Source organism: Cucurbita pepo, chromosome LG02 (assembly GCF_002806865.2).
Source record: "Cucurbita pepo subsp. pepo cultivar mu-cu-16 chromosome LG02, ASM280686v2, whole genome shotgun sequence".
NCBI classification, from domain to species: Eukaryota; Viridiplantae; Streptophyta; class Magnoliopsida; order Cucurbitales; family Cucurbitaceae; genus Cucurbita; species Cucurbita pepo.
In genome coordinates, this window is record NC_036639.1 from 14,238,458 (window position 1) to 14,260,867 (window position 22,410).

At 37.7% G+C, this 22,410-nt stretch overlaps 4 protein-coding genes, 1 long non-coding RNA gene and 1 pseudogene across 6 annotated transcripts; 3 read left to right on the forward strand and 3 right to left on the reverse strand.

The window, feature by feature from the left end:
* Window positions 1-111: 111 nt before the first annotated feature.
* On the reverse strand, window positions 112-2,697 carry LOC111786483 (annotated as a pseudogene).
* Window positions 2,698-3,136: 439 nt separating this feature from the next.
* LOC111789327 lies at window positions 3,137-7,416 on the forward strand. The gene is made up of 3 exons (XR_002814312.1): window positions 3,137-3,308; window positions 3,850-4,288; window positions 6,933-7,416. It is a non-coding gene; the product is annotated as an uncharacterized LOC111789327 (long non-coding RNA).
* Window positions 5,469-6,926, reverse strand: LOC111789326 (transcription factor MYB114-like). Its single transcript, XM_023670051.1, has 3 exons — window positions 6,214-6,926; window positions 5,998-6,127; window positions 5,469-5,878 (listed from the first exon to the last, which is right to left on the reverse strand). The coding sequence occupies exons 1-3, from the start codon at window positions 6,392-6,394 to the stop codon at window positions 5,602-5,604; spliced, it is 588 nt and encodes a 195-aa protein (XP_023525819.1). The 5' UTR covers window positions 6,395-6,926; the 3' UTR covers window positions 5,469-5,601.
* A 2,475-nt stretch (window positions 7,417-9,891) lies between the features above and the next one.
* LOC111789325 (AP2-like ethylene-responsive transcription factor AIL1) lies at window positions 9,892-12,794 on the forward strand. The gene is made up of 9 exons (XM_023670050.1): window positions 9,892-10,168; window positions 10,266-10,719; window positions 10,805-10,887; window positions 11,037-11,045; window positions 11,261-11,349; window positions 11,426-11,499; window positions 11,630-11,680; window positions 11,954-12,030; window positions 12,139-12,794. Exons 1-9 carry the CDS (start codon window positions 10,021-10,023, stop codon window positions 12,714-12,716), a joined length of 1,563 nt encoding a protein of 520 aa, XP_023525818.1. The 5' UTR covers window positions 9,892-10,020; the 3' UTR covers window positions 12,717-12,794.
* A 1,782-nt stretch (window positions 12,795-14,576) lies between these two features.
* LOC111787506 (leucine-rich repeat extensin-like protein 3) lies at window positions 14,577-16,406 on the forward strand. The gene has a single exon (XM_023667489.1). The coding sequence runs from the start codon at window positions 15,375-15,377 to the stop codon at window positions 15,945-15,947; it is 573 nt and encodes a 190-aa protein (XP_023523257.1). The 5' UTR covers window positions 14,577-15,374; the 3' UTR covers window positions 15,948-16,406.
* Window positions 16,407-18,961: 2,555 nt separating this feature from the next.
* On the reverse strand, window positions 18,962-21,017 carry LOC111788937 (growth-regulating factor 5-like). Of its 2 annotated transcripts, XM_023669523.1 has the most exons (4): window positions 20,417-21,017; window positions 19,838-20,324; window positions 19,349-19,695; window positions 18,962-19,208 (listed from the first exon to the last, which is right to left on the reverse strand). In XM_023669523.1, the coding sequence occupies exons 1-4, from the start codon at window positions 20,598-20,600 to the stop codon at window positions 19,201-19,203; spliced, it is 1,026 nt and encodes a 341-aa protein (XP_023525291.1). In that variant the 5' UTR covers window positions 20,601-21,017; the 3' UTR covers window positions 18,962-19,200. The 2 variants fall into 2 exon arrangements, with proteins under 2 accessions (XP_023525291.1, XP_023525289.1); XM_023669521.1 differs by having other exon boundaries at window positions 18,962-19,695; window positions 20,417-21,013.
* Window positions 21,018-22,410: the final 1,393 nt, after the last annotated feature.

The window sequence follows — 22,410 nt, forward strand, 5'->3', positions numbered from 1 at the left end:
AAACTTCATAATCATAAAACTCAACCATTAATGAAAATCTTATCCACGTAGATTTTTTTTTCTTTCATAGGTCTCTCAATCAGCCATTAGAATGTTAGTACAAATGATTGGTTGAGAGTAAATTATATTGTTTCAACAGGCTGAAGAAAAAAATTCTACATATTTACAGATGCCCAAAACTAATTGGCTTGAAAGACACCATTCAACTAACACCACGCCTGTGTTATTCATTTAAAAGTGTCTACAAAAATTTTAACTCCAGATTCAAACCAATAGTTAGCAACAAAAACAGTAACAAGAGGTAAGCTCAAATCCCATAAATTAAACTCTAGGAATTAATATATCACTAATCTCTTCATTCCTCCTATACTGCAAGTGAGTATGGAAAGGCTCAGCATTATACATCTGGAATCTCTATTTCAGCGGTGGTGGTAGAGGAACAGCAGATGATGGCCTGATGTGGTCCTCCTCCTCCTTGGGTGTGTGGATAGTAACCAAATCAGGCAAAGGAGTGGTGGGTCCTTGCTTACCCTTAGGATCCCAATCAAGCATGATCTTAACTTTAATCCCAAGAACACCCTAGAAGATGAATAATCACACAATCAATTGGTATTCAATTGACAATATGGAAGATGATGAAGACATTCTTTCGATTAAGGGTGAAAGCTAACCTGTCTTAAGAGGACGTGTCTCACGGCAGAGTCAATATAATCTTTGCATGGCTGACCGGAGGATATCATATATCCGTCCTTGAACTTCATCGACTTTGCACGCTGTGCCCTGAGCTTACCACTAACAATGACCTGCATATAGAAATGAAACATTTAAGCATTTAAGCGACATGAAAGAGGTGCTTGTTCTGTGGCTTACTAGAAAAGTTGTGGAAGAAAATAACAGTTGGAACAACACAGACCTCACATCCTTTCGCCCCGCTCTCCATAACAAATCTAAGAACACCATAGCAAGCTCTGTAAAAATGAGGAAGAAAGATCAGCCCACCATAATAAAATATATAAATCAAGAAACTACAGAATACAGGAACATCAAAAATTCCCATGAGTTCAGTATATATGTTCTTGTTAAAAATTGAGCACGATAAGTATAAATTCACTTCCATAATTTCTTAGAACAAATAAAAACAACACCAAAAACCATAAATATGAAGAAGAATCATGTGATCAAGAACATTTATGAAGGTCAAGTTGTACACTCTCGAGCCAAGGGGACAACCATTTGATCTACGACGTAAGAATCAAGAAACTCCTTGAAACTATGACTTAAAAGCATTTAGATAGAAAGTTTGTAGACCTCAAACTCATTTAAGTTTGCAGCTTGCACCTTTAACCAATGGGCCAACCAAGGATGACTATGACCAAATAAACCACCTAATAACAACGCACTCCCTAAAGTATATGAAAAACGAAAAAGAAGGGCAGGCAAGGCAAGGTGTACAAATGTGTCTACCTTAACATGTGCTTATCAATACATACAGCTAATCCTCTTAGGCACAGAGTATCATTTGCTCACCTCCATGCAAATTATAAATAAAAAATAAAAAATAAAAAAATTGTGGAGCTTCCGAACCCCCAGAACTATGCAAGAACAACAGTTCTAGGAAACTATGAACTCCATCACTACATATAAGCATTTTGAAGAGATCTCTTAACCCATACATATTGGAAAAGGTATGTATGCAATGCTCAAAATATTAAAAAAAAAATCATGCATACCACAAGACAAGTCACAATTTTAAATGTCTAGACAGTTTCTAAGGAACACCTTGACCATACCCCATCCAAAGATTATTACATACATGGAGATTATCGTTGCAGAATACAGATTATGGACGACACTAGGAAGACATTCTCTCTGAATATAGAATTCAAAGTACGAATAAATATCTAGAGGAACATGAAAAATTGTATCTATCTTCGAAACGAATTAAACTCTCGAGTTTCAAAATAGAAAATAAGATAGACCTCCTGACAGCAAGCCCTCCTAGAAGCTTGTAGCGCAGAGATTCAGCCTGAGCAATAGCACAAAGACCTCTGTTGTTGACTTTCTCAGCATAGAGCTCAACACTGTTCTCGGGGAATTTAAACCGCTTTTGAACAACAGATGTTAATTCTCTGATTCTTCTTCCCTTCTCACCTGCGCACATCAATTTGAACATTCTTTAAAAAAAAAAAACTAAAAAAAGCATCATTCTATAGAGCATGATTCATATCCAAATTATAAACTTTCCGCCAAGAGCTTTGAAAAAACAGAAACAAAAATATTACCTAGAACATTTTGTGTCCGAGTTGCCCTGATTATAATCTCAGTACGCATCGGCGTAACCCTAACCTCGACGCCGGAGTAGCCGTCCTCAGCGAGCTCTCTGGTCAGCACTTCGTTGAGCTCAGCGAAGAAAACTCCATCGGCGACAAACTAAATCCAATTAAGAACAAAAATGATCGTTAGATGAACCGAAAAAAGGCATCCGACTCTTAATAGCTTATGAATCAAACGAAGTAACCTTTCGTTTCTTGCTCATTTGGGAAGCCATGAATGAATGTCGTCGAACACTACAGCTTATCTCTTTGATGAGCTCTCAAAGTCTCACAGAAGCCCCAGTGAATTTGGCCTTCGGGTGGAGAACAGTGAAAGACGATCGAAAACTTATTGATACCAAAAGGCGACCTGCTCGATAGCTCGACCTTTTAATCTCTTTTATTTAATTTTTGTTTTTTGCATGTTTATTTGGTTGAATGCATAATTGAAAAGTTCCATTTTTAACCTCAACTCTCACAAGTTCGTATATATTTTTAAATCAATTTTGAAATTCAAGAATATTTTTAAAAATCTAAGAGATTAATTAAAATTTCTTAATTTTACTAACGAAAAGAAATTAAAAAATTGATGTGTGTCTAATAATTAAAAGATGAATATAATTATTTCAAGTTATGGCGTCAATTAATATCCTTCATTTTAATTGGATGAAATTTTTGAACCAATCACAAATTGTCACGCTAATATTTAAAATTAATGAAAAAAGTACGAAGTAATTTGCGACCAATTTTCTATATTTTAAAAGACATAAAACCAGAAACAAAATCGAAAAAGAACTGGAGAAATTTTTTTGAGTTTGCAATGGACCGAACAATTGAAGCCCAATGCAAAGCCCAAACAAGATCTTCCGATCCAAGTCGGAGATTGTACCCCAGACGGAGGGGTGGCAGTTCCATTCCAGCCGTCCACGACGGGGCAAAATGATGGCTTCAACGGAATCTTCTATTTCTACTCGGAAAGATGAGCTTCTTGAAGATGTATGAACAAACTCATCTTCAAATTGAGCTTATTATGCTATACTTTGATGCATTGAACAGTTGAGCTTTATTCAATCTTTAGACTCAGTTGATCTGATAATAGAAGAACTGTTTCATAGTTTCTGTTTAATTTTGATGTGGTTTTCGATCAAGATTTATTGATGTCAATTCATCGAGACATCTCGGTATTCATCTGAGTTATGAAATAGTCTCTTTTTTGTCTGCCAATTCACTTGAAACTAACGACAATTCACTATCCTAATTGTTTCTATTCTTTGAAGTTTGTGTTTGTCAACTGTGCACTCTCAACAGGTCCAGATGCGACAGTTATTGATTTATATAATATGAGTTGATATTGACTCATTTCTTCCATTGATGTTCAAGTTGCGTTTGTATTCTGTTTTCTTTAATTTTTGGGAGAAGAAAATGAGGTGGTGGGGAATTGCTTTTCAGAAGAATTGGCTGGAAATGGAAAATATCTTACAAGAACTCGATAAAAATTGACATCTTAATTGATTGGGTATCTTCATTGAAAGTGCAGAGTATAGACCTCTGATGTTGATGTTGGTCATGAATCATTTATGAAAACACCGATCATCGTATATTCTTTGGGGTGAAAGAAAAAGGCTCGAGCAACCTAGATTTGGAAACTTTCTGAAGCATGATCATCTGCAAATGTAGCATCAGATGAGTACCCCTCAATGTTTTATACATTCGTTTTTGTATCGCCTTTCTCTGAGGGGCCGTGTATGGATAAAATTGTTCCAAGTTCATAGCAGCTTTTAAATCTGTTAATGTACCTAAGAATAAATATATGGTTTTTCATATTCACATGAGTTTTAAGGTTTTTTCAAGTCCTAGTAGCTAGGTATCTTATTGATTTTTCTTTCTTCCTGTGCCTATTTGCAGAACTTTGGAATTGATGGGGAGTTGGTGGTATATTTTACCTGCTCCATTGCTTGGGGCTAATGTGCAGTCTGGTAATGTCTCACTGCTAGGGCTTTAAACTCGTCCATTTATTTTTTTACAAACTACACATTTTAGGCTCTTACCCAGATGGAAAAAAAACATATCAAGATGAGTTACAGAGTCATACCTGTCAAGGTCCATAGTCTATAATTATTTATTGATTTATTTGATAGACCTATTTAATTAGTTGTTTTAACGTAGAATATGAAAGCCAAAGGATATTTTGTTCCGAATAGTGATACGAAAGCTCAAATTCTCGATTACCCTACTCAGTTCCATATTTTTCTTATCATAGCAGCTATTGACCATCACAAGTGCTCATTCCTATCTGATTGCCATATTTTGTCTGATCAAATAGATCAGTTCAAGATAAAATTACTTTGTGTTGTTTAGCCTTTGCACCTGGTCTGGTGCCTAGTGACGTACTTTGTGTTTAGTCTTTGTATCAAATAGATCAGTTCAAGGCAACGTGCTGGGGGTATACGAATTCTCTTGTTGTGTTGTTAAGTTTTTCTCCATGGTAAGAGTTAGCTGGGAACATGAAGTTATAATAGTAAGCTGTATTGGGGGCCAATTTGATGGAATAGGCAGGAGGAAACACAAACAAATGAGTTTGGCGACCGTCTGGGTGTTATGTAGATAATAGTAGATTAGTACTTCAGCTTTTCTGTAAACTTGTGCACATCTGATTTTGTTTGGGTAAAATCCAAGAATGACCAGATATACTCTGACCATATCAGGCCGAGTGTTATGTGGTGGAGGAATGCTGGTCTGCACTGTTTGTCTGATTCTGACCATCTGAAAAATTGGTCTAAACTCGTGAAAAAAAGTGAACAATTTTTTGTCTTTCAGAATGATTCTTTTCATATCCCCACCACAGCTTTGGATTATGAGGCAATATCTAGAAAACTTAAACCATACCCTCTTATTGAGTGCACTAGAAAACTCCATAATCTCTCTCTAAACTTGAGGGATTACTATATGTAGCACAAACTCTCTCTCTCCCTCTAAATTTAGGAGATTTCCATATTCACGCTAGCTGTTTCTTGCTGGTTCCTACGGTCGAACTTTCTTGTCTTTCACTACACTGGGAGAAGTTTAAAGAGTTACAATCTTTGGAGTTTGGAATATGATATTTTGATAGTTGATCGCAGGTAGAGTAGATAGAGCAAGATCAAGTAAGTTGGAACCAGTTCATCCGCAACCAAATACTTGGAGAAGGCTATGAATGAAACAATAAAATTTTAGATAAATGACTAATGATTTGAATGAGAGTGCAGTGCACTAACAACCTAAGCTTATAGTTACTGCTTATGATATCCAATTAGAGGAATTTACTCATCCACTCCAAATCAGGCCCCTCATTGGAAAAATCAAACAAGTTATCGACATCAAACTCCAAGTTCGAGCTGCTTTCAAATTCTTGAGATGTTTCCTCTTCCCTCAACTCTGTGTCTACCTTCCTTTTACACCCTTTTCTTTTGAGAATGTCACTTTCTTTTTCACTATGTTGGTTCATTTTCTTGCTCAAATGAGAATTCCAATAATTCTTTATCTCGTTATCCGTTCTCCCGGGCAGTCTCCCAGCAATCAAAGACCACCTGAAAAAAACCAATCAGGCACTCCCCCCAACCCAGAAAATCAAAACTCCTTTTCAGATTATGAAACAGAAGATAACTGAAACGAGAAAATTGCAGAGCGAATTAGGTAAGAATGTGACCTGTTGCCGAGAAGTTTATGGAGTCTGAGAATCAAATCTTCCTCTTGATCTGATATATTGCCTCTCTTAATGTTAGGTCTGAGATAATTCAGCCATCTTAATCTGCAACTTTTCCCACACCGATTGAGACCTGCAAGATTTCAGAAACCCATTGAGCCAAATTTGCTTTGCAGCTGAAGTTGGAAAACAGAAGTTGAAAAAGGAGTGAAGCAGCACCTGCTTTGGCTGCAATCGTCTTCCACCTTTTCGCTCCATGAATGGCAATAACTTCAGCCAGTTTTTGATCTTCTTCTGCAGTCCAAGCGCCTTTATTGACTCCATTTCTCACATTTTCAGCCTCATTTATGTCTCCTTCAACTTGTTTCACTTTTCTTTTCACAGAGTCTTCTTCAGTCATTGGAACTTTAGGGGGGAGAGAGAGAGGGGGGATTATGTGTTAGAGGAGTGCTTTATTTCTCTTAAAGATGTGAAACTATAACGGAGACCGGAGGTGGGAATTAGAGATATATGTGAAGAGGTTGGAATAATTTTTTGGAGGTGGCAGTCTTTCAGGAAAAGGACACTCTGATCATGAGGTCGATGATTGAGTGAGATATAAAGTCTGCTTCTAAATAGTTGCTCACTGTTGTACAACTCAACAGACAACAGCTAGCAAAAGATCCTCTTTAAAAAAAATGGATTATTGGTGTTATTATCATTTCCTTCACATCAAAATTCTAATGATATTTTCTAATCTTCTCTTTTTTTTCTTTTTCTTTTTTACTTGAGCAAAATTTAATATCCTAAGATTTTTCTGGACAACAAATACAACGGGATAGGATCAGATGGTTGTTCTGTTAGAATAGGTATTTAAATTTTGAATCTCAAATAGCCCATGTTGTTATATTTTTAGAATCATATACCATGATCTTCATCACTAAGTTGTGATTTATAAGGTCTTTAGCCACAGAATCAAGTTGTTCTCCTCCGGACGACAAAGCACAAAGCTCAAGATCATATCCAGCAGTTGTTAAGAGTTGATGTCGTCGAACATTTGGTACCACTCCCATGGCCCCCACCGAAACAATGTATTATCCCATCAATCTTGTTGAATTATTTTGAACAAATGGAAGTCAGGAACTCTCATGAAAATCAGAAACAAGAGGGAAAGAAAGGCGTTTTAGAGGGAGAAATGCCTCGAATTTGGAGAAGAAACCACAATAATAGAAGAAGGGGAGCACATGAGTTTTAGAGAGAGAGAGAGAGAGAGAGAGAGAAATGAATGGCTATACATGGAGGACAAAGTGAAAAATAAGGAAGCAGAGAACAGAAAAGTGTTTTGTGTTGAAAGAATATAACTTTTTCAGAGCCATAGAAAGGAGAGAAGATCAAAACTCCTTTTTATTTTTTATGATCAGAATTGCATGAATTTACAATTTGATTGGTTTTAAGTTTTCTTATTCCTAATTTCTCTGTCCAAAGCTGAGCTAACACTACTGTGCATTTTTTTTTTTTTTTAATTTCTTTAATTTCTTTAATTTCTTATTATCAGAAAACCACCTGTGCTTCTTTATCACAGTACCAAACAACAGGAAGATGTTAAACAAAAAGCAAAATTAGGTTTAAAGTAAGATTTACTTTAAATTGGGGTTAGGTGAGAATTAAATCATATCCATTTCCCATGCATAGCTTTTACGTAGTTTCAATTTTATAAACTCTACATTTGTTTAACGTGATAGTATAATAAAGTTTTAAGTTTTGTAACGTTCATTTATGTAGCTAATGAGATTAATAAATTTGTAGCCTCTTACGACATATTTGATTGCATTTTTTTTTTTTTGGTTTAATCATATTGTCGAGGGAAGATCTTTAGCGCACAGAGAAGATTACTTATGTATGAAAAGGTAGTTAAGCAATGTCTAGACCATTTGAGTTAGTTTCACATCGATATTTTGATGTTAACCATACATTTTTTTCGATGATAATCGAGGGGAAGTGTGATTTAAGATTAAAATAAGAAAGCAAAACCAAAAGGTGTCCTGAATCCTTCCAACTTTTTGCTTAATTTGATATTCCCTTAAAAGCTGAAACATGAATTAGATTTCTTCTGTTTGTCGCTTTACATTAATGCACACCTTCTTCATTGATCCACGTCAATCTTTTTATTATTATTATTATTATTGTTACTGTTTTTTTTTTTTAATTGTCATACTCTTTTCTTAAATTTAGTGCCACTTATTATTATTATTTTAAGATTTAAAGTCAATTAACCAACCCCATTTCTCGACACTTCAAATACATCCAATCCCTATAAAACAAATATTATATTGGATATTGCAACCATATTAGAAGAATAAAGTATTATACATATTAAGGGGTGTTTTGAAAAGATGATTCTAAAGTCCACCTTGAGAATCAAAAGGGCCCAAATCTTCAACCGTGGGCCCGTCTAGTTGAAACACGAACAATTGGGCCGTTGCTTTCAAGCCCATTGGGCTGTATTTGTTCCAACATGGGCCCTTTTGTCTGGTGCTTGGATTCCTTGCAGTAGCCCCCAGCTAGCTCGGTTTTCACAATTTGGATCATTAAATAGTTTTTTCAAATTTATAAATATGATTTTAAAAAAAAAAAAAAACTTGAATTTCCTTTTTCTTTTCCCCAATGATTTATTAATTGGATGAATCATGGTGGTCAGGTGGGGACGCGAGTAACATTCACGTAACACCCTCGCGAGTGAAGTCGGTGGTTTTCAAACTTGGAGTCGGCAAAACGAAACGGTAGCCGGTTGCCGGTAATGTATTGGCATTATCCTAAGAAAATTTAATTTTGTTTTCTCGCTTAAAAGAAAGTAAAAAAGTAAAAAGAAAACTGTGGCTGGTTGTGAATTTACAGAACTGAAGGAGCTTACCACTTTCAAACAAATCACGACCGTTGAATCATTTGGCAATATTGATCTGATCAGTGACGAGAGCTGTCGCTCGTACCCACCAAAAGTAAATATCGTACGCTCAAGATCTATCCATCATGTGAACTTGATTTTAAGTTTTGTCCTCTCTGCATTCTTCTTTTCTTTAATAAAAAAAAATCCAAAATTGAAAAATAATTATGTCCTGTTACTAAATTTGTAAAAAATAAAATGATTACGTTTAATTATGTTTATCCATTTTAAAAACTACTTAACAAGCTTAACCAGCTTTTAAGCTTTAAAATCAAGGATTTAATGTATATAATAATATAGGTAACACACACTACTTATAAAAGGTTTCATTAAATTCAGTCTCCCCCATTCTAAACACCTCCATTGTTATAAGTAAGGTATCCTACCATTTTTATAGACCCCTTAGTATCGAACAATGTGGGTTGCACATGAGACCTTTAAAAAGGATTGAGCCAAAGAAGAACAATTGAGTAAGGATAAACCAAACAAGTAAAAGTACGTATCATCGGCTTGACTATATACCATAGGTAAGAAAGACATTTGGACGCAACTCTAATTCAGCGGAACATCACTCGCATTTGAAGAATTTAAGGAGGGACTAAAAGATAGGAGCTTGTTGGTAACAAGTGTTGGAAACAACCTCTTAATTATAGGAAAATAAAATGATTTAGTAGGGCTAAGGAAAGAAAATGAAAGAGAAAGGGCACGAATTCCAATGGTGTTTAGCTAATTTCATTACAGAACAGAGAACAGAGGAACAGAGGAACAGAGAACAGAGGAACAGAGAAACAGAGGTCTGAGAATATGAAGACGAGGAGACAAACAACCCTTTGGACTTTTATACCCTTTTTTTTTCTCTCTCACAATATTTACTTTTCCCTTACAAAAAAATTCCACTTTCTTTAAAAAAAAAATAAATAAATAAATAAAAACAAAACTTTGATCCCTTAAATACCACTCTCCCTTCCCATTACATCTCAAAAAACTTCGTCAACTTCATCTCTATCTATCTCCCTTCATTTCCACCATTTCCACCCTCTCTAAACTAACCATAAAAAGAAAAAAGAAACTAGAATTAAACCCATCATCTCTGGATAACAACAATAATGAGTAATTGGTTGGGTTTCTCTCTCACTCCCCACCTCAAAATCCATGACGCCACCTCCGCCGACGACCAACACCCAAACCCCAGCAGCTTCCCGCCTCTCATGCCGCTCCGCTCCGACGGATCCCTCTGTATCGCCGCCGCACACGGTATGTTCTTGTTTACTAAAAACAACAGAGGAGGTGTTTGAAAAGAAAAGCTCTGTTTAATTTTGTTCATCTTTTTTGGGGGTGTGGGGGTTTATAGATTGGAGATCGTACGAGAATGAAATGGGTGCAAGGAATGAAGAGGAAAGTCCAAAGCTTGAGGATTTTTTGGGGAATTGTTATTCAAACTCACCGCCAAACGATCAGACTCATAATAACAACACCAACTTCATCCAGGCGAATACCAATAATAATTACCATTATCAGACGGATCATCACCCCTTAATTTCTAATAATGGTAATGCAATTTACAAGTCGTGGTTAGGTCCTACGACTTCGAGTCCCCAAAACGAGTGTGGCTTTCGATCTTTATCTCTTGGGATGAGCCCCAACTCGCATAACGACATCGTTTCATTGCCATCGCCGCCGCACATGGCGGTGGATTCCCGGAAACGACCGATGCCGGTAGGGAAGCCTCCGGTTAAAGAACCTGTTCCTAGGAAGTCCATTGATACTTTTGGACAAAGAACCTCCCAGTTTCGTGGTGTTACGAGGTACCCTTGTTCTTGTGTTCTTAAATGAACCTTTTTTTTTTTTTTTTTGGGTTGATTTTGATTTTTTGTTGGGATTTTTGTATAGACATAGATGGACAGGGAGATATGAAGCTCATTTGTGGGACAACAGCTGCAGAAAAGAGGGCCAAACAAGGAAGGGAAGGCAAGGTAACAAAATTAAATAACATCCCATATGATAGCGTTTCAAGCCACAATTTTGGAGCAATAAACTAACTATTGTTTTGATGTTTTTTTGTGCAAAAATTCTTGGTCGGATGTCTGGTTTGGTGGCATCAATCAAATATCCGACTATGCAGTTTATCTCGGTAGGTGAAGAACTATTTTTCTTTATTATTTATTTAATCTCATGGACCTATATTTTCTCTTTTTAATTATTATGTTCTTATTTATTCCATCCATATCATTATAGAGTATTATTATTTATGTCATTTCAATTATTTCACTTTATTATTTTGCATCATCAAATTTGGTTTTATTATTTAGATTGAAGATTCATTGTATATCTGGTTTTATTAATCAGGTGGTTACGATAAGGAAGAAAAAGCAGCTCGAGCGTATGATTTAGCTGCACTTAAGTATTGGGGTCCAACCACACACATAAATTTTTCAGTAAGTCTGTTATGTTCTTTTTGGTCTGATATTCGACGATACAACGTTCTTTTACGCAACGCTATGATTTATTCAGTTAAGCACTTACGAAAACGAGTTGGAAGAGATGAAGAACATGACCCGACAGGAGTTCGTAGCCAACTTGAGAAGGTAATATTTCGTTTGGTCCGATAATGTTCATGTTTGAAGTCGAGTTCTCGACGGAGCATCGTCGAGGCATCTTGTTGGATCGGGACGCGATTTGAAGGTTCCTTTTGTGTGTGTGTGTGTGTGTGAACAGGAAAAGCAGTGGATTCTCAAGAGGTGCTTCAATGTACAGAGGAGTAACAAGGTATGGCGCAAACCCAAAAGTTGAACTTTAATAATGGAGTTTGTGTTGTTTTTTTATGCACGTTGTCCCAGCTGCAGTCCTTTTCAATTATCATTGGCAACACCATAAATATATTCTATATATTTTTCTTCAATTATTAATATTAATATTAATTCATTTGTTGGGTTGGTTGCTTACTAGTAGTGTAATTAATGCTTGAAATTCACTTTTTTCATGTCTTTTCCTATTGTCTTTTAAGGTTGTTTGGTTCTTTTACTGTTTGTTTTTGGTCAGACATCATCAACATGGAAGGTGGCAAGCTAGAATTGGGAGGGTTGCAGGAAATAAGGATTTGTACCTTGGCACATTTAGTAAGTAATTAACCATTATATTATCAAAATAAATGTGTGTTATGATTTTATATATCGATCTATAGGAGATCATGTCTTATGTTTTTTTTTTTTTTTAATCATTCTAAGGTACACAAGAGGAGGCGGCGGAGGCCTATGACATAGCGGCCATCAAGTTCAGAGGGACGAGTGCGGTAACTAATTTCGACATTAGTAGATATGACGTGAAGAGGATTTGTTCTAGCTCGACTCTTATTGCGAGTGACCTTGCGAAACGTTCGCCGTTGAAAGATGGAATTCCATCGATGGCTGAGGAGTATAGTGCATGTGCTTCGCCAACGTCGTCGCAGCCTCTCTTGGCTATCACTGAGAATGGTGACGTTGAGAGTCACCATGAGTTGGTTGATATGGTTTGGTGCGACAATGGTGGTAAAGATGACGATACTCAACAAGAGGAGAATGTGGCAAAGATGAACGATGACTCGAGTTTGATGGGTTCGAGGAATGAGACAGAGGCATCGAAGTGTTGTATGGTGCAGAACAACGGAGAGTTTGGGGTCGGGGTCGGGGGAGGCGAGTATTCACAAGGGTATTACTCAATGGAGGAAGCAAAATATGAAGATGGGAGGGATGAAAATAGGGAGGTGGAGAATGATGCAACATTGGCTCATCATCAGGTTCCAATGTTTGCTCTATGGAATGAATGAGCTTAGCTTAGCTTATTAGCTTAGGGCAATTAGAAATAAGTCTCTTTTTTTTTTTTTTTTTTTTTTTTTTTTTTTTTTTTTTTTTTTTTTNAATGAAGGTGATAGATGGTCGGAATAGGGTTAGTTTTAATATAATTAGTTTAAGGTTTGAAAATGTTGGATTTTGATTCTTTTTCCCCTTCCAACATTTCAGGCAATGCCAAATATAATTTAAGGAAGCGGTTTTTTTTTTTTTTTTTTTTTTTTTTTTTTTTTTTTTTTTTTTTTTTTTTTTNAAAAATAAATACTTTAATCAATCAAGGAAGCTAACATGTTTTATAGTTAATATCGGTACCGTATATAAATAAATTTAATGTTTTATAACGTATAAGTTAAAAATCCCAACAATAGTAAATTATTATTATTATTAATTATTATTTATTTATTTAGTTATTATTATTGAATGTTGAAGGATTGAAGGAGTGGGTAGGGGTAGGGCGGGGAAGGGCAGGGAAGGGCAGGGGTTAGGGTACCCAGTTTGACTATTGGGAGAGAGAGAGGCAAATGCGTTTGAGCACTGATGATAAGGAGGTGCCTTAAATTGCGTGCCCTCTGCCTCGTTTTATTTATTTATTTATTTAGGATTTTCCTGTACGCGCCTTCATGGAGCGTCCACTCACGCTCTCCCCCACAAAATAACACAAACGTGAACACAGCGAAGTGTGTGAAGTAAAAGCAAAGCAATGCAGAGGAGGGTGCATGCGTTGGCAAGGCATGCTCTTTCTCTGGCTCCCAGAGAATATATACGTACGAAGCAGTGGCAGGGTTGGGAAATTTAAAGATAGATTCGGGGCAAAATGGGAACAAATCCCAAGAAAGAAAAAAGGAATTTACCTCTGTACCCTTCCCATTCCCGGTTGTGATTCTTGTTTAGAGCGTGGATGTTTGTGAAAATGGGTAAAGAGAAGAGCATCAAAAGGTACCCTCTAAACCCTAAAGCCTCCATTACAAAACAAAAGAAAACAAAAGCCACCCGTTCTCTTATTTTTCTCTGGGTTTGCTGTTGTCGTAGGCAAGGAAACAAGAACGAAAAAAGAGAGGAGGGGCATTTTGGTAATTTGGTGGAGAGAGAAGGGATGTTGGGATTGGAGAGACAGATCGAAAGGGAAGGAGAGGAAAGGGAAGGAGAGGAAAGGAAAGGAAAGGAAAGAAAACCCCTTGCTCATTGGAACTTGATGCTTTTACTTTCCTGTTTCTTTTACTTTCCTGTTTCTTTTACTTTCCTCTTTCCTTTACTTTCCTCTTTCTTTTACTTCCCTTCAATACCCCACCCTCACCCAAATACAAACCCTATTTATTTATTTACTATTATTAAATTTGACCTTAAATAATCTTTTTATTGGGCCTCTGGGTTCGTAGTAGCATGAAGCCCACTCAACGCTTCAGACGTTGGGCCGTTTTCTCCAACAGCCCAGTACCCTCTTTCATCTCTTTTATTCCTCCTTATTTACAAATAATATAAATAAATGTCCATTTAGTTGTTGAATTTAAAAGGAAACACTTTCGATTAATAGGATTATTAGAAATAATTATAAATAGATTTATTATGATTAATTAATTAATTAACTAGTGAGACGATATGGGTGAGATGTGAGTATTTGAATAATGGAATGAAGTTGGAAGTTGGAGTCTGGATGGAAAGGATTAAAAAAGGAAAAAGAAAAGTTTGGTAATAAAATGTAAATGTGATATATAGATAATGAATGTGGAACAGAGAGTTAAGAAGGGGATATAATTAGGGTATAAGTGGGATTTGATGTTGTGTCTCCTAAAAACAGGCTGGAAAGGAAACAGATTCTTAGGAACCCTAATCAATCACTCCATGAATCATATGAATGAATGACTGAATCGGGGTCCCCCTAAAATAGGTTCGACTGTTGAAGTCCGCGTAAGCTCTCTCTTCCCCGCCTTCAACCCCATCTTATTTTGCCTCCTTTTTTGTCTCTCCCTCCTCCCCCTCCCCCTGCCCCTCACAAGGTGAGACAGAGAGAGAGAGAGAGAGAGAGACACAGAGAGACACAGAGAGACACAGAGAGACACACACACACACACACAGATCGGACGAAGAACAAAAGAAACACACCACTGTGACTCAGTCAATCCCACATTGGACTTGATCACCTCCTTTTCCTTCTCTCTCTCCACTCTCAACCACCAATTCCCCCTTCTTATGCTCTCCTTTTCCCCCTTTCTTCAATCCCCCACCCCTTCAGGAACCCCCCAGATTCCAGGCCTTCCCAATGGCCATCTGCAGATGATTTTCTCCCTTCCTTAATCCTTCCGTCTGCAGATTTTGCTTTGGGGGATCCATTTCATGTTCTTATGGATGCCGATTTTGGGGTACGTATATCCTGATTTCCATCGCTCTTCTCATTTTCTCTCAAACCCTACTGCCCCTCCAATCTGCCTCCCAATCTTGGTGGGTGTTCACGATTTTTGGGTTCCCAGGCTTCCAACGCCAATTTTAGCGGTTGGAAACCTAACCCTTTTGCCCAATCACAAACAAATTTGGGCGTTGTTTTGAATTTGAGGAGTTTCGGGTAAAGCCCCAGATGCGAGGGAGGTCTGGAAATTTTAATTTCAATCCTGCTTTTCTTTGATTCATTGCTGTTCAATGCAATGGAACGCCCATTCTCTACGTTGATCTTCGTCATTTCGGGGTTTGCTTTCAGTATTTTATCGCTTCTTGTTGAGTCTCAGGCTCGAGATGGAGCCATTTCCTCTTCCTCGCCGCCTCCGCCTCCTCCATCTCCACCACCTCCATCTCCGCCACCGCCACCACCACCACCACCACCGCTATCACCACCGCAATCACCACCGCCCCCCTCCCCAAACTTCGTCCCGCCTCCACCCCCAAACTTCGTCCCGCCTCCACCGCCTGCATCTTCATCTCCACCTCCGCCAATATTTCCCCCACCGCCTTCTCTGCCGAGTCTCCAGCATCGTTCTACTCCGCCGCCGTCCCCTCCTATTCCTGCATCCTCCGACGCGAATAAAAAACCACCCGAAGTGAGTCGGAATAACAACTCCCACAATATTGAAGGGTCGAAGAGAAGTCTCAATATGGGGAAGAAAGTAGGGCTATTCTTTGTTGGTATTGCGGCAGTACTTCAAATCTGCGTGGTGGGATTTTTGGTATTCAAGAGACGGCAGCTCCTAAGATTCAAGGACCGGTACGATGGTTTTTCTTGAATCAATTGGCATCCGTTTCCTTCGTCTTACATCAGAGGCAAGGACTTTAGGAGTATGGTTGAGGATATCACGGCCATCGAGCTAACTGAATTGAATCACTGCTAAAAAAAAAAAAAAAAAAAAAAAAAAAAAAAAAAAAAAANNAAAAAGGCAACAATTAGGTAAATTTTCTTGACTTTGGGGTTGGGAAGATGCACAAAACATGTTCTTGAGATGCTGCATAAAAGAAAATGAAACAGAGGAGGCAGCAGGCGGATAATGAGGGGCAAGCATCTTCTCTTAGGGTCTCCTCAGGTGTTGTGTAAAAATGGGTACATGATATGATGATTGGTTGAGTTTTTTCTTCTTGTGATTTTTGAATTCTTGTTCATTCTTTTGTCCAATGCTGATTATACAGTTTGTTAATTCAGAAGAAACCGCTTGATATACATACCTGTTGTTGAATTCTTTTTCTGCTAACCACTGTTCCTTATGGCTGTAAAAGATTGTGTTTGTTTAATATCACAAACTAATTATACACTCACCCTCTACTTTCTCCTTGCTTGAGCGTGTAATGTTGATTGTAGTGTAACAGTTTTGTTTATCACTGATACTGCTGATTTTGGTGAAAAGGGTGTTTACGAATCTATTACGAGATGCAATTCCCAACTATCTAGTTATTGATTATCTATAAGCTCTACGGGTTTAGAATCAGCGAACTGCCTTAGATCTGAACAGTAGTTGGGTTCATTCTAGACCTATGTTAACGCATCAGGGAGACCATTGAATCTTTTTCTACATATGCTTCCATGCAAAAACTCTGTAGGATAGGACAGAATTATTTTCTCTGAAGTCTTTGATTACATTACTCTAAGAAAGTAAAAAGATTGATTTCGTTGCACCTTATTCTAGTATGGTTCTAGTCTTGAGCTTGAGTCAGGCAGACCCTCTTTTTTTCGGTTTCGATATTCAAGGAGTGTTGGAGCTAGCTTGTGTGCATCTTCCTGTTTTGATATTCAAGAGATTGGGTTAAGAGTTGAAGAGGAGGTGGTTAGGTTTAATGTTTCCTTGTGGGTGTGGCTTGCCAGGCCTTTTTGTAGTTATGTTTTGGTCTTGGTCTTGTTCTTTATCATTGGGAGTCATTTCGTGTAGTTCTTTTTTTGTCCCCTTGGAGCACTTACTGTGTTAAGATAGAGGCGTTTGAAAATGGTTAGTTATTTTTGTTTTAACATCAAGGTCAAATTGAAGACTGCTAAGGTCTGAATGCCTTATCTCTTGACATTATTTTAGCCAACTCCCTCTTCTATGATTATTCTGCACAAATTTTAACCCATTAACTTCAGTTATGATTCTGAGCAGGGAAGCTCATTTCTGGTCAGTTTCTTAAGGTCTGTTTGATTTGGCCTTCAAAAATATTATCAACTCAACGTCTTAACTAAATAGTTCAAAAGCTTATTGAAATGTCATCATTTTTGCACTTTTTTTTTTTTTTTTTTTTTTTTTGTTTTTTTTTGTTTTGCATCTTCGAACGTCAAAAGTCCATGAGATCTGAGGTATACAAATGGTTACTTGATGTGTTTGAATTCTTACTCTTGTTGAACAACAAAAAGACAATAAAGAGGATGCATGCTCATCGTTCCTGCACCAATGACATTATGACAAATAGTTTTGACTTTTTCAAGGAATATGTGGTTGTTTGTGAGTTGTATTGAACAACACTTTCCTATATCTCTTTTCTCATCTATTTTAAAGAGATTCGTGGGGGATGACTTGTAAAGTTCAATGTCACTGTGCACTTGTGACAAGCTTATGGTTACAATAGAATCGAGAACACTGATTCTAAACAATCAGTTCATCATACCCAACTGAAAAAAGGAGAAAAAGAAAATAACTCATTTTTTTCTTCTGCATATATTGTTTGTCCTGATCTGCTTAGAAACATGGATTCCTTTTTCGATTTTAACAACACTTGCATGGGAGAGATTTGAGGTTTTGACTTCTTGAGCTAAGTTGTTTGAGTAGCTAGTATTAACGAACTATCTATACATTTAGACAAGTTAATGGAATATTATAATCTACATTAGAAATCATTAGATGGGTGAAAACCGATATGATAGCAAAATGATAGAATTGAAGATTTGTCTGGCCAGCCTTAAAATAGAAAATTTTGGGGAGTGTAGGAGCTGCAAATTTCAAATTAAAGAGAGAGAAGAGATTAGGAGGGGTGTTTTGGAGGTTGGACCGAGCTGAAAAATGCAGAAGGAACTGTCAATCCTTCTGCAATCAACAGTGAAGCTGCAAGATCCTTTTCCATGCACCTTCTCCCTCCTAAACACATCCTCGTTCGATTCTCATCTCTTTTATTCTACAGAGTTTGGGCAACTCTCAATCATTTTTTTATTTTTCAAACTCTATACTCTCCCCCTTGTTTCATGAAAGATGCGGTTGAAATTTACCCATCCAAGCTGAGATTGTGAGGAACTGAGTCTGTGAAATTGATTGATACCCTGGAACAGAAAAGAAAACCGCCAGCATCAATAGTGTTACCTTTGGCTGCAGGTGAAGCTTGGATGGATTCATTCAAGTAATGTCCAATCCAAACATGTACTGTGTGTTGCCTTTCTCTGTCCCTTTGACGACTCGTACTCTGTTTTACCTCAGATATCAGTGAATCTTGAACTAATTTTTGTTCTTTAGAATGGGCTTTGAATTCTTGGCCATAGTGTTCTTTGATTCTATCATTGGAAAACAACGGCTAATCTTTATGTTTTGATGTGGGTTCAGGACTGCTTAAAGCCTTTTTTGGACTTTTGCTATAGAACAACTTTAATGATTCATAAACGTAGAGATTGAAATCATTAGTTATACCAACCAAAAGCATGTCATGCTCAGCTGAGAGTTAAATATCAAGTTTTTGCTTAATTAAGTACGATAGGCTGTTATTCAGAGTACTCTATAAACAGCCTATTAGTCAAGACAAGGAAAGCAAATTGTCTGTTTGTTTAGGGAGAAAATTGTCATAGTGCTTCCATTCAAACAAGCAAGTTCGCATACTTTGAAACATGTTTCTTACAGAAAGGGACAGCAAGTGGAAAAAAGAAATATCGAAGAAAAGCAAAGGACAGAAAATCTCTCTTGAGAATCCTGCAGTTTTACATTCAAAACTTTAGCAAAAGAAAAGCTTCCCTGACCGCAAACTTAGAAGAAAAGCAGGCACTTCACTCACTAACAAGTACTCTTTTGGCCATAACCCCAAAACTCCTTATTTGGCACTTTAACCATCTGCACAGAGAGACAGAGAAAGAGAAGAGAGAGAGAGAGGGAGGGAGGTGAAGTGAGAAGGATACTATCAGATTACGGCACAAGAAGCAAGCAGAGCAGCAAAAGTACTCATAACCCAATAAAATTTCCACTTTGTATACTTGAATTTGTGGCTAAATCAAGCCAGGAATCTGAGTTTTTTGGTGGGCAATCCTCAAAGAAGTGGAGTAGTGGCTTCTGGGTTTCTGCATCATCTTCTTCCTCTGTTTTAGCTGATCTTGTTGATTTATTAAAATCTGTGCCCAAAACAAAGCAGTGTTGCTCTTGTTGTTGCCTCGCCTGTTTCGAACTGTAAATTTGGTGGCTGTTGGAAACAGCATGGGAGAATCCTTTGTAAGAATCCATCCCTATTGGCTGACTATAAACCTCACCTATGCTTCTTGCAGAGTCTGCAACTGAGGGAAAGAACGCCTGCACGCCCACACCCTCTCTTGGACCATTAATATCCCTATTTAACACACGACCCAATAAACTTTAAGCATATGTTATATTAATTAATACTTTATATCAAACATATTTTATAATATTAATCATCAAAGTCCATGAAAAGAAAAATAACCCATCAAGGAAAACAGTTTTGAACACCGAACCTGTAGTCTTTGTCAGCTTGAGGATGAGTCCCTGAGTACAAAAAGAGTTGAGGGTTTGTACTGTTTGGAGAGAAATCAGAACATGGAGGTCTGGAGGATGATGATTGAGGATACAAATATGGATGAATGGAGGATTCCTGATAAGCAGCAGGAGCAGGAGTTTGGTGATAGGACTGAGTTTCACATGTCAGAGAAGAAGAAGAGGAAAGTGTAGAGAGAGAATAGGAAGAGGAGGTTGGGGAGGAAGCAGAGAGGCTCCGGGTTGAAGTGAGGATTAAAGGCGGTGGCGTTTGAGCTGGTGGCGTTGAAGAGATTTCCACAGGCTTTCTTGAACGGTTTCTGCCTCTGTGCATGTGCCTCTCGCAGTATTTGGAGTCTGGATAAGCTTCTTTTGAGCATCTCCATTTTTTCCCATCTGTTCTTCTGCACCTTCCTGGTTCAGGATCTGCTTTTCTGCCAAAACCCATCTCAAAGCATCCCCACCCAACTGCAAATAAAATAAAATAAAATAAAACATCAGAGTTAGTAACCCGCTTGCATCTGAAGAGATAAAAATGGGACGGAATGGCGGCTACTTACTGGGTTGGTGAGGGAAGAGTCTTGCAGAAATGGAGGAATCCAAGCTTCTTTTCACAGAGAAGATTAGATCAGGGGGGATAGGTACTCCTGAAACCATGTATTTGAATATGAGAGCTTGGTGTTCTAGTTCTTGCCATTGAGTTGGTGTGAAAGGAGAGATGCAGGGCTTTGGACCTGAATTCATTATTCTTGAAAGTAGAACCAAAAAAAGAAAGGAAAAATGAGAGAGAAAGGAAGAAAAATGTTTAAAAAGGAGCAAGGTTGAAAGTGATGAAAGGCAGAGAGGAGGAGGGTATGTTGTTGGGGGCAGCAAGTTTTTGAATGGGTATTTCTGCAAAATCCATAGGTCGCAAAAGCTTGTTCCTGTCAAATGATGCCTTACTGATACCCACCCTATATCTCTCTTTCTCTTTCTCTCTCTCTCTCTCTCTCTCTCTCTCTCTCACAGTTGCAGTCTGCAGTTTATATGACTACTCCTCTGTTGGGTTCTGCCTCTGCCTTCATTGCTTCTTTTGTCTCTGATTTGGTTGCAGAAATTGATATACAAATGGATATAAGAAAGAGAAAAGGAAACAAAATATCATAGACACACCCTTCATTTTGCTCTCTACACATCACATTCCTTGAAAACAGTGCCATCAGATTTTGCAAAACTGCTGAACACAATGAGGTGTGATGTACCTCCACAAACTCCTTTTTCAATACAAACAAAATCATCTGCAGCTGTCATCCTCCTATTGAACGCCCGGGAGGCTGAAGGATCTACCCAAACCCCCTCCCCCCACCCCTTTATGACACTAACTTCCCCTATTTTTGCCTTTCCTTTTCCCCCTCAGATTCTTTATACCTAAAAAATGACTAAAAGTTTACCCTTCCCTCTTGTGGAGTCATAATAAATCCTTCTCTATTCAACAGGTCAATGCAAGTTGAAGACTTCCATGATGGACAGGGCACTACACTTCATTAATGACCTAACACATATAGTTTTATTGTAAGTCTTTTTGTTACTGGAAAGGAGAGAAATGGGTGAAAAGGCAGGGGATGATAAACAGTAAAGTTATGTGAAGATATTAAAAAAGAAACCAAGTAAGATAGTATTGGTGAGTGGGAGGTTCCAATTTGTTTGCTTCCAATTCAAAGCTCTTTGGTTCTCTCTTTAAGACAGTGTGTGTGTGTGTGTGTTTTGTCAGGGATGATGTGCATTGTGAGGTGCTAAAACTGTTCACCCCATCTGAGGTCTCTGCGCCAAGACACATGCCCTTCTTTCTCTTTCTCTCTCTCTCGCTGCTCTCGTTGTCCTTGTTGTTCTTTATTGTGCTTCCCAACCAACTCAACTTTCCACTCATTAACCCCCACAATTTCCTCATTTACAGTTTTGCTTTGGTCCTCACGCTTCTTTCCGTATCAGTCACTCTCTCATACATCCTTTTGAACTCCATTTTCCCCTGCAGACTGAGGCTCAACCCCTAGCCCCAAGATGCTTCAGAACTGACTCAGTGACCTGACCGACTCCCTTTTCTGTTCTTTTCTTTTCTTTTCTTTTCTTTCTCTCAAGTGGGGTTTGGTTTGGTTTGGCTTGGCTTGGCTTCATAAAGAGATTAAAGTTCGCTTGTTTTAGAAGTTGTCTCTCTTTTCCTTTTGCTGCAATCTTTGCAAATCAGATACACTTTGCTTCTTTTTCAATTATGAATAATGTAACTCTCTATCTTACTTTCTACCCCCAAAGACATTTGCTTCCCACAACATGTTAGTCCGTATTGGTTTGATGAAATGATAAAGATTTTAGATATATGGGTTTGAAAACGAAAGCAAAAAAAGCTCATAAAAGAAGCAGCAACCTTTATGGCAACAAGTTGAATTAGGAGAGAAAAAGAATGTATAAATGAATCAATGTTGTTGACAGCATGCATGCCCAATGTACTTCAAAATCTGCAGCTTTGATTTGTGCCCCAAATGCCTGCAATTTCCAACCTCCATTCACTGCTTTTGAATGA

Coding starts and splice junctions, on each gene's coding strand:
- LOC111789326 (XM_023670051.1), bottom strand. CDS start 6,394: ATGACTGAAGAAGACTCTGTGAAAAGAAAAGTGAAACAAGTTGAAGGA. Junction 6,128..6,213: donor GACGATTGCAGCCAAAGCAG/GTGCTGCTTCAC, acceptor GAAATCTTGCAG/GTCTCAATCGGTGTGGGAAA. Junction 5,879..5,997: donor CATAAACTTCTCGGCAACAG/GTCACATTCTTA, acceptor GGTTTTTTTCAG/GTGGTCTTTGATTGCTGGGA.
- LOC111789325 (XM_023670050.1), top strand. CDS start 10,021: ATGAGTAATTGGTTGGGTTTCTCTCTCACTCCCCACCTCAAAATCCAT. Junction 10,720..10,804: donor CAGTTTCGTGGTGTTACGAG/GTACCCTTGTTC, acceptor ATTTTTGTATAG/ACATAGATGGACAGGGAGAT. Junction 11,350..11,425: donor CCACACACATAAATTTTTCA/GTAAGTCTGTTA, acceptor TGATTTATTCAG/TTAAGCACTTACGAAAACGA.
- LOC111787506 (XM_023667489.1), top strand. CDS start 15,375: ATGGAACGCCCATTCTCTACGTTGATCTTCGTCATTTCGGGGTTTGCT.
- LOC111788937 (XM_023669521.1), bottom strand. CDS start 20,600: ATGAATTCAGGTCCAAAGCCCTGCATCTCTCCTTTCACACCAACTCAA. Junction 20,325..20,416: donor ACTCTTCCCTCACCAACCCA/GTAAGTAGCCGC, acceptor TTTTATTTGCAG/TTGGGTGGGGATGCTTTGAG. Junction 19,696..19,837: donor CAAGCTGACAAAGACTACAG/GTTCGGTGTTCA, acceptor TGTGTTAAATAG/GGATATTAATGGTCCAAGAG.